The sequence below is a fragment of the Saimiri boliviensis genome, chromosome 8 (genome assembly GCF_048565385.1).
Source record: "Saimiri boliviensis isolate mSaiBol1 chromosome 8, mSaiBol1.pri, whole genome shotgun sequence".
NCBI classification, from domain to species: Eukaryota; Metazoa; Chordata; class Mammalia; order Primates; family Cebidae; genus Saimiri; species Saimiri boliviensis.
Window position 1 is genome coordinate 109,354,755 of NC_133456.1, and position 15,982 is coordinate 109,370,736.

Sequence of the window (15,982 nt, forward strand, 5' to 3'; positions counted from 1 at the left end):
ATTTGCACTTCTCACCGAGTGGGGAATTTGGAAGAGCCATTAAGTGGGTGGCACCTCTATGAGCCTTTGCCGTGGATCCACCACCCCAGAGTCGAGCTGAGGGCATCGGCATGCTGCTGGAAGTGCGACCCAGACTGTTTCTAATCGGGCAGTCGCGCGGACCGCCTTTTCCCCTCTCGCCTCCCTCCGCCCCGCCCCCACTCGCAGCCCGGCCGCGCTGGTGAGTGGCGGGCGGGAGGGCCGGCGGGCGGAGGGAGGAGGGGGAGCTGAGGGAAGGCGGGCCCTCGGCTGCGAGATAGGTGGGGGGAGGGGAGGGGAGAGCCCGAGCGCTGGAGTTGGTGCTGGGAAACCCGGGGCTAATGTTGACAACAGGCTCGAGGTGAGTCCCGGGGATCCTCCTTCCCCTCCGCTCCAACGATCGGGAGGAAACGGGGCTGGGGGGCACCGGCCTAGACTCCTACTTCCTGGGGGACCCCCAGAGGCGACTCCGCACTCCCGCTCTCCGGGGGCGGCGAGCAGTGGAGGGACCGCGGGTCCGGCGTCGTTCTCCTCAGACCCCGTCTTTCCGAAGCTCCCATCAACGCGGGAGCCCCCGGGCCGGGCCAGGCATGGGGGGCGGTGGAGGAGGTGCCTGCCCCACAAACCTCGGCCGGGCCTTGGGGCTGGAGGCGGGGAGCCCGCAGTGGAGGGGCGAAGGTGTTCGGGGGCGTGGAGGAGAGCGAGGGGAGGTCGGGGGAAGCTCCTCGAGAGCCGGGAGCGAAGCGAGGGCGAGGAAGTGGGGAGGGCGCTTGTGTGGGAGGATGCGGAGTGAGGAGACCGGCCGGGAGGCTTCGGGGGCTAGGGAGTGTGGGGCGAGAAGTTGGGGTTGGGGCAGCGACGGTCCGCGAAGGTGACCGTGGACACCCGTGGGAAGGGGGGTTGTGGCGGGGAAGTGTGGTGGGTGTAGACGTTCCTGCACCACCAGAGCGGGGTTTGTAGGAGAGGTGTGTGTAGGGGAAGGGCTTTGGGGTGTATCTGGGGATGGATGGTGGGCATGGGCTGTTTGGGTGACTTCCTTTGAATCACGTAGGCTGGTTGATTCTTCGCTTTGCCTTCAGCCCTTCAAGGCTCCCAGCACTCTCTTCTTGCTAGGACTGTTGGACTCAGGAGGTGATCACAGAATATTTGGTCCCCAGGTTGGCAGAGCAAAGCCAGCTGGGGTACACGGCTGGGGTGATGGGACCTTCAGCTCTCTTGCTCTTCTTAGAGGACTTAAACGACACGAAGTGATGCATCAGACCAAAGTGAAACCCTCGCTGACGCTTTATGTCATTTGCCGTAGTTCTTAGGTGTTCTTAACATTGTCAGACTCCGTATTTGGGAGCTGGTAAAATTTCTAACAATTCTTAACGAGTCCTTTATACTAAGGATGTTCTTTAAAAAATAAAGTCAAAAACTGGGAGATAGTGTTCCCGTGCTGTTCTGTCCTTAGAACATTTTGAATAGGAGAACTGAGAGGTAAAACAGCATTCTCTCACTCTGGAGTATTTTTGGAGCACTGTGATTGGGATTTCATACATAATCCATATGGTACTTCGCAGGGGAATGTCTTTAAAAGGGAAACACCCCCTTTCCGTACCCTCTCCCCCAGTACACTCCATTGGTACTTTTACTAGTAAATTAGTTTTACTTTCTTTTGGAAGTTCAGAATATATTTAGAATACCAAATAAAATGTACAGTCCAAGTGCCAGGACACTATTTTGGGAGCTAGAAAGGTGGTTTTAAAGCATGGCTCCCTTTTAAGGGTAGTCTGAATATAATTGTACTCAGCAAACTAATTGGTAACAGCTAATCGGATTCCAGTGAAAAGATCACGACTTTTTCTCATTATTATTATTTTTTTAAAATTAGCAACTGCATCTGTATTTCTACTTATTATCTTGAGAAAGGATCTGTTTAAAATTGTAGTTTTGACCTGAAAATCTTTTGGAAACACTTTAGATGAACTAAGTTTGGCTGTTTAAGTTTAAACAGAGCAAGACTCCGTTTAAAAAAAAAAAAAAAAAATTTAGCATTTTATTAAGTTTCACTTAATGCTCAGTTTTTTAAGTCGACGTAAAATAAACACGTATTGAGGTGAATCATAGTTTGTATATTTTATTCGTTTTAGTGTACGTAGTGAAAAAGAGCACCGGGTAGTGAGTCTTGGTCCAGCCACGAAACTCACTGTGTAATCTTGGGTAGGTGACTCTGCTGCTGTCCTTGCAATGTCAAAATTGTGGATAGAATTAGATAAAATCTAATAGTCTTTATCTGACTTTACAGTCTTTCATCGTTTGCTGCATTTCTCAGTGTTCTTTGTGGCAGAATATTTATTAATGCCTCCCTCATGCTAGTTACTATGCTAGTATTTTAAGAATTCTTCAAGAAAGATAGCAGTATATCCGTCTTACGGATAAATAAGTGGACTCAGAGAAGTGAAGTTGCCTGATTTCCGCAGCCACGAGGCTGCAGGGTTGGGATGCAGACTTAACATCTGTCTGACTTCCAAGCCTCTGCTGCTTTTTTTTTTTTTTTTTTTTGAGACGGAGTTTCACTCTTGTTACCCAGGGTAGAGTGCAATGGCGCGATCTCGGCTCACCACAACCTCCGCCTCCTGGGTTCAGGCAATTCTCCTGCCTCAGCCTCCTGAGTAGCTGGGATTACAGGCACGCGCCACTATGCCCAGCTAATTTTTTGTATTTTTAGTAGAGATGGGGTTTCACCATGTTGACCAGGTTGGTCTCGATCTCTTGACCTCGTGATCCACCCGCCTTGGCCTCCCAAAGTGCTGGGATTACAGGCTTGAGCCACCGCGCCCGGCCAAGCCTATGCTGCTTCTTCTCACAAGTTACATTGCTGTCTCTACATGAATTTAGATTTTTGTCTTATTTTTTTGTTTATGGAAATTTAGTTTCAAGTATACTTTGGGTGTATGTTTGTAGTGTAAGGATTAAGTGATTGAAAGAAGATACCGGCCGGGGGCAGTGGCTCAAGCCTGTAATCCCAGCACTTTGGGAGGCCAAGGCGGGTGGATCACGAGGTCAAGAGATCGAGACCAACCTGGTCAACATGGTGAAACCCCGTCTCTACTAAAAATACAAAAACATTAGCTTGGCATGGTGGCGCTTGCCTATAATCCCAGCTACTCAGGAGGCTGAGGCAGGAGAATTGCCTGAACCCAGGAGGCGGAGGTTGTGGTGAGCCGAGATCGTGCCATTGCACTCCAGCCTGGGTAACAAGAGTGAAACTCTGCCTAAAAAAAAAAAAAAAAAAGAAAAAGAAAGAAAGAAGATACCAGTATCAGGACTTAAGGGTCTTATTATGCTCTAGGGTAGAGTCTTTTTTTTTGAGAGAGTCTTGTTCTGTCCCCAGGCTGGAGTGCAGTGGCGTGATCTCAGTTCATTGTAACTCTGCCTCTCAGGTTCAACAATTTTCCTTCCTCAGCCTCCTGAGTAGCTGGGACTACAGGCGCGCGCTTCCTGCTAATTAAGTACTCTACTGGAGATGGGGTTTTACCATGTTGGCCAGGATGGTCTCAATCTCCTGACCTCGTGATCCATCCACCTCATCCTCCCACAGTGCTAGGATTACAGGCATGAGCCACCATGTCTGGCCCCGAGTCTAATTCTCGAATGCCTACGGTAGCTTTATTTCACATATTAAGTACTCAAAATGTAATGAGCAGATGAATCTTATTAAAGAGTCATAAAAGTTTGGGACTTTGTTGAACTAATAAATTATGATCTTTGTCTGTTTATCAGATACCATGTGAATTTCTTAATGTTTTCTTAGAAGAACTTAAGATTTTATTGTATCTTTAGCAATGAGACAGGCTGGACTCAGTGTAATTCCAGCACTTCAGGACGCTGAGGCAGGTGGATCACCTGAGGTCGGGAGTTCGAGAGCAGCCTGACCAACATGGAGAAACCCTGTCTCTACTGAAAATACAAAAGTAGCCAAGCATTGTGGCGCATGCCCATAATCCCAGGTACTCAGGAGGCTGAGGCAGAAGAATTGCTTGAACTGGGAAGTGGAAGTTGTCGTGAGCCGAGATTGTGCCATTGCATGCTAGCCTGGGCTACAAGAGCAAAACTCCATCTCAAAAAAAAAAAAAGGAAATGAGACATAAATTTTAAGTTCTGATGCCATTCTTTGTAGTTTCCCGTGATGCTGATATGTCACTTGTTTTAGCTGGGCATGGTGGCACGTGCCTGTAATCCCAGCTACTCGGGAGGCTGAGGCAGGAGAATTGCCTGAACCCAGGAGGCGGAGGTTGCGGTGAGCCGAGATCGTGCCATTGCACTCCAGCCTGGGTAACAAGAGCGAAACTCCGTCTCAAAAAAAAAAAAAAAAAAAAAAGGAAATGTCACTTGTTGATGCTTCACATCACAAAATGGGAAATCTGTGTAAATTTTTTTTCACATAATGATTAATATCCCTTAATCAGATTGTCTTATTACCTTAGATATTAACTTGTCCCCGTATGTTTCAGCCAGAGTCTGCTAAAAGTTAAAAACATTATGTAAGAACTGCTTAACCATGATGAAGGATTCTTTCTACTCTTGAGATTCATAATTCTATGGTTTGTCATAGTCAGTATTTATGAACAAGTCTTCCATCTCACAATTTGGTACTCTCAGGATTCTTTGGTTCAGAGAATGGGTTCAGATTCCAGTTCTGTCGCCAGCTGTGGAGGCCTTGGTCAAGTTACTTGGTCAGGTCGCAATTTACTCATTGATAAAATAGGGAAAATAAAACCCACCTCATAAAGATTTTAGTATTAAATGCGATAATGTATGTAAAATGTTTAGTATGGTACCATGAGTAGTAGGTGTTAGTATTATAGTCTCTTTGAAAGTTTACTTGCCTTAAGGGCATGATATTTTAATATTAAAGTTGGATATTTAATTGAAAATGTTAAGAATTGATAACTATACTTACAGATAATATAAATGTTGGCCAGGTGTGGTGGTTTATATTTGTAATCCTGGCACTTTGGAAGGCTGAGGTGGGAGAACCCGTTGAGCCGAGGAGTGTGAGACCAGCCAGGGCAACGTACCGACCTTGTCTGTATTTTTTTTTTTTTTTTTGTGACGGAGTTTCGCCCTTGTTACCCAGGCTGGAGTGCAATGGTGCGATCTCGGCTCACCGCAACCTCCGCCTCCTGGGCTCAGGCAATTCTCCTGCCTCAGCCTCCTGAGTAGCTGGGATTACAGGCACGTGCCACCATGCCCAGCTAATTTTTTGCACTTTTAGTAGAGACGGGGTTTCACCATGTTGACCAGGATGGTCTCGATCTCTCGACCTCGTGATCCACCCGCCTCGGCCTCCCAAAGTGCTGGGATTACAGGCTTGAGCCACCGCGCCCGGCCCTTGTCTGTATTTTTAATTAACAGTGTTTTAAAATTTAAAAAATAGATAATATAAATGTTAATGTTTTCTTGGCATAGTTATAATGCTTTTTTCATGTTTTTTTTTTTACATATAACTTTTTTTTTTTTTTTTTTGAGACGGAGTTTCGCTCTTGTTACCCAAGCTGGAGTGCAATGGCGCGATCTCGGCTCACCACAACCTCCGCCTCCTGGGCTCAGGCAATTCTCCTGCCTCAGCCTCCTAAGTAGCTGGGATTACAGGCACGCGCCACCACGCCCAGCTAGTTTTTTGTATTTTTAGTAGAGACGGGGTTTCACCATGTTGACCAGGATGGTCTCGATCTCTCGACCTCGTGATCCACCCGCCTCGGCCTCCCAAAGTGCTGGGATTACAGGCTTGAGCCACCGCGCCCGGCCTCTTTTTTTTTTTTTTTTAAAGATAGGGTTTCTCCATGTTGGCCAGGCTGCTCTCGAACTCCAGACCTCAGATGATCCACCCACCTCAGTCTCCCTAAGTGCTAGGATTATAGGCGTGAAACAAGGCGTGAGCCACTGCACCTGGCTGACCATTTAAAAAATAGGACCAAGAGCCTTTTTTTTGGTTCTCAGTTTCACCAGTGGGGTTAACTAAAGCTTTTAGGTGTCATTGTCAAAATAAATGCATAGAACAAGGGAGTGGAGAGCAATGAGAGGGTGAAAGAAAAAGTAGAAGGAAAAGGTAGTTTTCCATGTTGGTCAGGCTGGTCTCAAACTCCCGACCTCAGGTTATCCACCCGCCTCAGCCTCCCAAAGTAATGGGATTGCAGGTGTGAGCCATCACGCCCAGCTGTTCCTTACTTTTTATAAGGAAAAATCCAAACCAAAACAAAAGTAGAGAATGTAATATACAGAACCTCCACGTACCCATCACTCAGATTCAGCTACTATCAACTCCAAAACAATGTCATTTAATTGTAAATACTGTGGAATGTATCTGTGAACATTTTGAGTCAGTATTTTTGCAGGTATATGCCATAGCCTTTATCTGAGAAGATACAGGCTGTGGCATGTACCTGCAAAAATTAGTGTTCTATTGGCCTAGGTTGCTTTCTGTGATACATTTTATTAGAGTAATGAAGTAAAAGTCTTTTTGTATTAAAAAAATATTGATATTGCAAATGATTTTTTTTGGTAACTTAGTTTTAAGTGCTGTAATTTAAAACTTACATTTGAAAATATATAAGTATGCTATAGCTTTTAATAAAAAAGCTGAAGGCCAGCCGGGCACTGTGGCTAATGCTTGTAATCCCAGCAGTTTGGGAGGCCAAGGCAGGTGGATCACTTGAGGTCAGGAGTTCGAGCAGCCTGACCAATAGGGTGAAACCCCATCTTCACTAAAAATACAAAAATCAACTGAGTGTGGTGGCACATAATTCCAGCTACTTGGGAGGCTGAGGTGGGAGGATTGCTTAAACCTGGGAGGTGGAGGTTGTAGTATGAGCCTAGATCGCGCCACTGCACTCCAGCCTGGGCGACAGAGCCAGACTCCAAAAAAAAAAAAAAAACAACCAAAAAAACGAAGGGCCAACACAATGGCTCACACCTGTAATCCCAGCACTTTGGGAGGCCCAGGTGGGTGGATCAATCACTTGAGTTTGGGAGCTGGAGACTAGCATGATCAACATGAGGAAATCCATCTCTGCTAAAAATACAACAGTTAGCTGGGTGTGGTGTTGACTGTCTGCAGTCCCAGCTACTTCGTGGGCTGAGGCAGGTGGGTCACTTGAGCCCAGGAGGTCGAGACTTCAGTGAGTTGTGATTGTGCCGCTGCGCTTCAGCCTGGGTGACAAAGTGAGATGCTATCTTTTTTTTTTTTTTTTTGCTTTTTATTCATTTATTTTTTTGAGACAGGATTTCACCATGTTGGCCAGGTTGGTCTTGAACTGCTGACCTCAGGTGATCCACCCGCCTCGGCCTCCCAAAGTGCTGGGATTACAAGTGTGAGCCACTGTGCCTGGCCGAGACACTGTCTTAAAGAGAAAACAAAAAACTGAGAAGTTTAGGTAATTTTCTACTTCTGAAATAGAATTTTGATTTTCTTATATACAACTCTTACATAATTTAGGAGTTAAAACATGAAGCACTGTGGGTAAAAGAAATTAGCTATTTCTCTACTGAAGCACTGTGGGTAAAAGAAATTAGCTAGTTCTGAGTAGAGAAATAGATTTTTAGAAAAGAAAAATCCAGAATTTTCCTCCAAAATACAGTTTTTTTGTTCCACAGTTACTTTCAGTTGACTATAAATAAGCCTGTACTGTAGGCCAGTGCTATCCAGTAGAACTTTCTGTGGAAGTGTTCTGTATCTGCCCTGCTATGTATGATAGCCGTTAGTCATGTGGAATTGAGCACTTGAAATACGGATACTGACTGAAGAACAGAATTTCAAATTTTATTTAATTTTAATTAATTTCCATTTAAGTAACCACATATGACTAGTGCAGTAGTTTTTGGGTGATGATTTTGTCCCCAAAGGATATTTAGCAATGTCTGGAGTTATATTTGGTTATCAAAATGAGGGAGAAGCTTCTTGCCTGCACTGCATAGCAGGCAGGGACACTGCTAAAGCTCCTAAGTGCACATGGTGGTCCCTTAAAATCAAAGAATTATGCTGCCCAAACTGTCAGTGGTGCTGAACTTTAGAAACCCTGGGCGATAGCTACTCTGTATTGGCAGATATAGCACAGAACATAAGGATTTTTTTTTTTTTTTTTTTTTTTTTTTTTTTTTGAGACGGAGTTTCGCTCTTGTTACCCAGGCTGGAGTGCAATGGCGAGATCTCGGCTCACCGCAACCTCCGCCTCCTGGGTTCAAGCAATTCTCCTGCCTCAGCCTCCTGAGTAGCTGGGATTACAGGCACGTGCCACCATGCCCAGCTAATTTTTTGTATCTTTAGTAGAGACGGGGTTTCACCATGTTGACCAGGATGGTCTTGATCTCTCAACCTTGTGATCCACCTGCCTCGGCCTCCCAAAGTGCTGGGATTACAGGCTTGAGCCACCGTGCCCGGCAGAACATAAGGATTTTATGTTCATGTTTATTTATAAATCAACTTTGACTAATCCAGATGAAGAGGTTAAAAGTCCAGTTTAATTTGAGGTAGTTTACTGTTTCTGCATCTGAATGTTTGATGATAAGGTTAGAGCAATGAAGTGCGGTTTGGGAGTCTGCTCTTTTGTTTTGTCCCTTGACTTATAGGAAGCAAGGGCTTGTTTATGTTTCCTTTCTCAGCTGAAATACTGACATTGAATATTGTATGAAATAGTGAACCTCCATCTCATCATGGATGTCAAATGCTAGGGTTAAAGCTGACTCAAAATGTTCACAGGTATATTCTGCAGTATTTACGATTAAATGACATTGTTTTGGAGTTGATAGTAGCTGAATCTGAGTGATGGGTACGTGGAAGTTCTGTATATTATATTCTCTACTTTTGTTTCGGCTTGGATTTTTCCTTATAAAAAGTAAAGAACGGCTGGGCGTGGTGGCTCACGCCTGTAATCCCATTACTTTGGGAGGCTGAGGCAGGCGGATGACCTTAGGTCGGGAGTTCGAGACCAGCCTGACCAACATGGAGAAACCAGGTCTCTACTAAAAATACAAAATTAGCTGAGTGTGGTGGCACATGCCTGTAATCCCAGCTTCTCGGGAGGCTGAGGTAGGAGAATCATTTGAATCTGGGAGGCGGAGGTTGCAGTGAGCCAAGATTGTGCCATTACACTCCAGCCTGGGATATAGGAGCAAAACTCCGTTTAAAAAAAAGTGAAAGGGCCGGGTGCGGTGGCTCAAGCCTGTAATCCCAGCACTTTGGGAGGCCGAGGCGGGTGGATCACGAGTTCAAGAGATCGAGACCATCCTGGTCAACAGGGTGAAACCCCATCTCTACTAAAAATACAAAAAATTGGCTGGGCATGGTGGCGCGTGCCTGTAATCCCAGCTACTCAGGAGGCTGAGGCAGGAGAATTGCCTGAACCCAGGAGGCGGAGGTTGCGGTGAGCCGAGATCTCGCCATTGCACTCCAGCCTGGGTAACAAGAGTGAAACTCTGTTTCAAAAAAAAAAAAAAAAAAGTGAAAAATGCCAGGCGCGGTGGCTCACGCCTGTAATCCCAGCACTTTGGGAGGCTGAGGCGGGTGGATCACGAGGTCAAGAGATCCAGACCATCCTGGTCAACATGGTGAAACCCCGTCTCTACTAAAAATACAAAAAATTAGCTGGGCATGGTGGTGCGTGCCTGTAATCCCAGCTACTCGGGAGGCTGAGGCAGGAGAATTGCCTGGACCCAGGAGGCAGAAGTTGCGGTGAGCCGAGATCGCGCCATTGCACTCCAGCTTGGGTAACAAGTGTGAAACTCCATCTCAAAAAAAAAAAGTGAAAAACAAGTACTTAGACATGGGCATAACTAATAATGATAGGATGTGGAATGTGACCAGTAACTTATGTTATCACAGAAATAATATTCATTTTACATGCCTTTATTTACTCTTTTAAAATTGCCAAGCTGCATTAATATGTTCTGTTTTAAAAATAGTGTCTTTTCATTTAAAAAAGTCACTGCATCTACGATACTGACATTCTTTTCCTCTTACAGATTGTCCTGGGTCACATAATGCCAGCTGAGCGTAAAAAGCCAGCAAGTATGGAAGAAAAAGACTCTTTACCAAATAACAAGGAAAAAGACTGCAGTGAAAGGCGGCCAGTGAGCAGCAAGGAGAAGCCAAAAGACGATATTAAGCTCACTGCCAAGAAGGAGGTCAGCAAGGCCCCCGAAGACAAGAAGAAGAGACTGGAAGATGATAAGAAAAAAAAGGAAGACAAGGAACGCAAGAAAAAGGAAGAAGAAAAGGTAAAGGCAGAGGAAGAATCAAAGAAAAAAGAAGAAGAGAAAAAGAAACATCAAGAAGAAGAGAGAAAGAAGCAAGAAGAGCAGGCCAAACGTCAGCAAGAAGAAGCAGCAGCTGCTCAGATGAAGTAAGGCGGTTGATAGTAGTTACTGATGTGAGGGAATGGGAAGATTGGAATATTTTGGGGGAAAAAAAACATTATTTGAAATATAGTGCCCCGGGTGCAGCTCTTTAAGAATTGGGAATATTGGGCTGGGTGTGGTGGCTCACGCCTGTAATCTAAGCACATTGGGAAGCTGAGGCGAATGGGTGGGCAGATCATGAGGTCAGGAGATCAAGACCATTCCGGCTAACATGGTGAAACCCTGTCTCTACTAAAAATTAAAAAAAAAAAAAAAAAAGCCGGGCACGGTGGCTCAAGCCTGTAATCCCAGCACTTTGGAGGCCGAGGCAGGTGGATCACAAGGTCAAGAGATCGAGACCATTCTGGTCAACATCATGAAACCCTGTCTCTACTAAAAATACAAAAATTAGCTGGGCATGGTGGCACGTGCCTGTAATCCCAGCTACTCGGGAGGCTGAGGCAGGAGAATTGCCTGAACCCAGGAGGCGGAGGTTGCGGTGAGCCGAGATCGCGCCATTGCACTCCAGCCTGGGTAACAAGAGCAAAACTCCGTCTCAAAAAAAAAAAAAAAAAAAAGGCCGGGCACGGTGGCTCAAGCCTGTAATCCCAGCTCTTTGGGAGGCCAAGGCGGGTGGATCACGAGGTCAAGAGATCGAGACCATCCTGGTCAACATGGTGAAACCCCGTCTCTACTAAAAATACAAAAAATTAGCTGGGCATGGTGGTGCGTGCCTGTAATTCCAGCTACTCAGGAGGCTGAGGCAGGAGAATTGCCTGAACCCAGGAGGCGGAGGTTGCGGTGAGCTGAGATAGCGCCATTGCACTCCAGCCTGGATAACAAGAGTGAAACTCAGTCTCAAAAAAAAAAAAAAAAGAAGAATTGGGAGTATCTTAATTTACTTGTTCCATTAGTTTCACTTGCTATAGGCATGCTTAAAGTGCTTTAATTATTAAAATTAAATAATAATACCAATCTTTAATGAGTACCATTTGAGGTCTTGGGTAATCTCGTTTATTTAATTAATTTATTTATTTAGAGATGGAGTCTTGCTTAGTTGCCCAGGGTGGAGTGCAAAGGTGCTATCTCAGCTCACTGCAACCTCCACCTCCTTGGTTCAAGTGATTCTCCCACCTTAGCCTCCTGAGTAGCTGGGATTACAGACACCCGCCATCATGCCCAGCTAATTTTTGTATTTGTAGAGATGGGGTTTCACCATGTTGGCCAAGCTGGTCTCGAACTCCTGACCTCAGGTGATCCACCTGCTTCAGCTTCCCAAAATGTTGGGATTACAGGTGTGAGCTACTGCGCCTGGCCGTTTATTTAGAAAAATTTTTTTTCATGTGAAATTAGTGGGGCATGGTCAGGCACACCTGTAATCCCAGTTACTTAGGAGGCTGAGGCAGGAGAATCACTTGAACCCAAGAGGTAGAAGTTGCAGTGAGCCAAGATTGTGGGCACTGTACTCCTGCCTGGGCGACAGAACAAGACTGTGTCTCAGAGAAATAAAAACATCTTTTCATGGTAGGATAATACTCCATTTTTTAAAGTTGAAAACCTTCAGGTAGTTGCTGTTTCTTGAGTTCTTATCTATCAGGCATTATATAGAATACATTAGCATCTGTCCTTAAGACAGTCCCAGCAAAGTAAGTTTTATGGTCCTCATTTTACAGATTAATAAAATGAAGCTTAAGGAGGGTAAGTAAGTTGCCTAAGGTCACAGCAAATAGTAGAGCTGCTGGGATTTAAAGCTAGGTTGGCCTGACTTTAAAACTCTTGACTGTTCATTAAGCACAATTCCACAATGCCTCCCATTCTTTTTTTTTTCTTTTCCGAGACGGAGTTTCGCCCTTGTTACCCAGGCTGGAGTGCAATGGCACGATCTCGGCTCACCGCAACCTCCGCCTCCTGGGTTCAGGCAATTCTCCTGCCTCAGCCTCCTGAGTAGCTGGGATTACAGGCACACACCACCATGCCCAGCTAATTTTTTGTATTTTTAGTAGAGATGAGGTTTCACCATGTTGACCAGGATGGTCTCGCTCTCCTGACCTTGTGACCCACCCTCCTCAGCCTCCCAAAGTGCTGGGATTACAGGCGTGAGCCACCGTGCCTGGCCTCCCATTCTTATCTTTATTTAAATCTATTTTTAACATTGTAAATCTGTGCAAGTAAATAATAAACTAGTGGCAAATGTAGTTTTTGTAGAGATGTATCAGAAGTGACTATAGTTGAGTAGCATGAGTTCTTCTCTGAATATAAAACTTATTAGACCAGGCATGGTGGTTCATGCCTGTAATCCCAGCATGTTGGGAGGCTGAGGCAGGATGATTGGTTGACCCCAGGAGTTTGAGACCAACCTGGCAAACATAGCAAGACCCTGTCTCTATGAAGAAAAAAGAAAGAATAAATATATCACTAAGAATTTTTTAAGAGGGCAACTTACTCTTTTTTTTTTTTTTTTTTTTTTTTTTTGAGATGGAGTTTCGCTCTTGTTACCCAGGCTGGAGTGCAATGGCACGATCTCGGCTCACCGCAACCTCCGCCTCCTGGGTTCAGGCAATTCTCCTGCCTCAGCCTCCTGAGTAGCTGGGATTACAGGCACGTGCCACCATGCCCAGCTAATTTTTTGTATTTTCAGTAGAGACGGGGTTTCACCATGTCGACCAGGATGGTCTCGAACTCTCGACCTCGTGATCCACCTGCCTCGGCCTCCCAAAGTGCTGGGATTACAGGCTTGAGCCACCGCACCCGGCACAACTTACTCTTTTTAAGCTTCATTTTATTCTATGAAATGAGGCTCATAAAATTTAACCTAATTGGGACTGTCTTGAGGATATTTGCCAATACATTTTGTACAGTGACTGGTACATAGTAATAGTAAGACCTCAACAAACTCTAGCCAGGCTGGAATGCAGTGGTGTGATGCCAGCTCACTACAGCCTTGACCTCCTGGGCTCAAGCCATCTTCCCACCTCGTCCTCCTGGGTAGCGGGGACTAAAGGTGCATGCCACCAAACCTGGTTATTTTTGTACTTTTGTAGATAGTACACTAGATAGAGATAGATTTTTCACTATATTGTAGTAGATAAGAGTTTCACTATATTGCCCCAGCTGGTCTTAAACTCTTCGACTCAAGCAGTCCTCCTGCCTCAGCTTCCCAAAGTGTTGGGATTACAGGCGTGAGTAATTTTTACGCCTGGCCTAAAAAAATTGTTTTTTGGAGATGGCGTCTTACTATTTTGTGTCATCTAGTCTGTAATTGCTGAGCTCAAGTGATCCTCACACTACAGCCTCCTTACTAGTTGGAACTATATACGTGCACCAGTGTGCATGGCCAAATATGTGATTTAAAAAGCTTATGGCAAACATGATTTTGTATAGGTCTCTAAAACAGCCCTTTCTTCTCAGAGTTGTTCTTTAGGACTTCTACTTTCTTCCTTTTATCTGGAGGGGGACGGGGGCATTGATATGTTGTTACCCAGGCTAGAGTGCAATGGCTACTCTCAGGTTCCATCATGACGCACTGCAGCCTCCAACTCCTGGACTCGAGTGATTCCTCCTATCTTAGCCTCCTGAGTAGCTGGCATTTTGGGTCCATGCCACCACCGCTAGCCAGGACCTCTACTTTTAATAAGGAACAGGAGCCTTAGGTCTGCAAGGCTGTAGTAGTGCCTAGTTTTAGAATATTCAGAACGATGATTCTTGAGAGATTCTTTTCTTTTTTTTTTTTGATACAGGGTCTTGCTCTGTCCCCCAGGCTGGAGTGCAGTGGGCTGATCTTGGCTCACTGTAATCTCTGCTTCCTGGGTCAACTGATCCTCCTGCCTTAGCCTAGGAAGTAGCTGGGACTATAGATGCATACCACTACACCTGGCTAATTTTTGTATTTTTTGTAGAGACGGGGTTCTGCTATGTTTCCCAAGCTGATTTTGAACTCCTGAGCTCCTGGGAAAATTACAGATATATGCAAAAATAGAATAGTATAGTGAACTAGTCCCCCATCTACCTAGCATACATCCCCCTGGAGTATTTTAAAGCATTAAAGCATTTTACCCATAAAAACTTCATTATATATCTTAAAGTATTTTCAGTGCAGGTGAAAACTGAGTTGTTTAATGTATGTACATAGTTTCTTATAATATACTTTCACTGCTCATTTGGTGTTTTTGTGTTGCTGGAAGATTTCAAGATACTCAGCTGTTCATGTTCTCAGTGATGGAGGCCACCTTTCTGTTAACATATTATAGCTTTTAGTGGAAAAATCATAATTATGTTGTAACTCAGGAGTGATTATTTCAGAAAATACTTTTTTTGGAGATTTATATATATGTCTGTAATTTTTTGGGACAGGGTCTCACTCTGTCGCCCAGGCTGGAGAGCTATGGTGTGATCATGACTCACTGCAACTTCACCCTCCCAGACTCAAGCGATCCTCCTGTCTTAGCCTCCCAGGTAACTGGGACTACAGGCATGTGTCACCATGTCCAGCTAATTTTTTAAAATTTTTGTAGAGATCGGGTCTCACTATGTTGCCCAGGCTGGTCTCAACTCCTGGGCTCAAGTGATCCTCCCACCTCAGCTTCCCAAAGTGGAGATTTAAGTTATATATTTTGTTATCTCAAAAACTTCAAAAAACTTCAAAATCCGGTTGTTTGTCACCCGTCACTCCTGCCTATTGTATTACTTCTGCAATTTAAACTTGTTCTAATCTTTTTAGTGGAAAAAGGTTATACTTCTTTTTAGTTATTCTTTTCAGGATAAACTCAGTCTACTAGCTTTTTCTTAAAGGTTTCTTATTTGATAGTTGTCTTCTGGTGCCTTTCTAAATTTTCTTTTTTTTTTTTTTTTTTTTTTTTTTTGAGACGGAGTTTCGCTCTTGTTACCCAGGCTGGAGTGCAATGGCGCGATCTCGGCTCACCGCAACCTCCGCCTCCTGGGCTCAGGCAATTCTCCTGCCTCAGCCTCCTGAGCAGCTGGGATTACAGGCTCGTGCCACCATGCCCAGCTAATTTTTTGTATCTTTAGTAGAGACGGGGTTTCACCATGTTGACCAGGATGGTCTCGATCTCTCGACCTCGTGATCCACCCGCCTCAGCCTCCCAAAGTGCTGGGATTACAGGCTTGAGCCACCGCGCCCGGCTTAAATTTTCTAAATCACTTGAATTTTAGAGAGCCCAAACCTAGGGAGGTACTTTGTTAAAGGCTTGGTTAATGTGCTAAGTATGGAAAAACTATGTCTAGGTTGGGTGCAGTAGCTCATGCCTGTAATCCCAGCATTTTGGGAGGCTGATGAAGGTGGAGAATCTGAGGTCAGGAGTTCAAGACCAGCCTGATCAACATGGTAAAACCCTCTCTCTACTGAAAACACACACAAAAAACACAAAAATTAGTGTGTTGATGCACCTGTAATCCTAGCTGCTCCGGAGGCTGAGGTGGGAGAATTGCTTGAACCTGGGAGACAAGAGGTTGCGGTGAGCAGAGATCACACCACTGTACTCCAACCTGGGCAACAGAGTGAGACCCTGTCTCAAAAAAAAAAGACTAACATTTCAAACCTTTTTTTTTTTTTTTTTTTGATACGGAGTTT

At 44.9% G+C, this 15,982-nt stretch overlaps 1 protein-coding gene across 1 annotated transcript in view; it reads left to right on the forward strand.

Moving 5' to 3' along the window:
• Window positions 1–266: 266 nt before the first annotated feature.
• UPF2 (UPF2 regulator of nonsense mediated mRNA decay) overlaps window positions 267–15,982 on the forward strand; it is a 132,081-nt gene continuing 116,365 nt past the window's right edge. Inside the window, exons 1-2 of the mRNA XM_003930615.4 lie at window positions 267–379; window positions 10,021–10,400. Coding sequence (XP_003930664.1) covers window positions 10,039–10,400 — 362 coding nt within the window. The 5' untranslated portion in view covers window positions 267–379; window positions 10,021–10,038. The remainder of the gene's footprint in view (window positions 380–10,020; window positions 10,401–15,982) is intronic.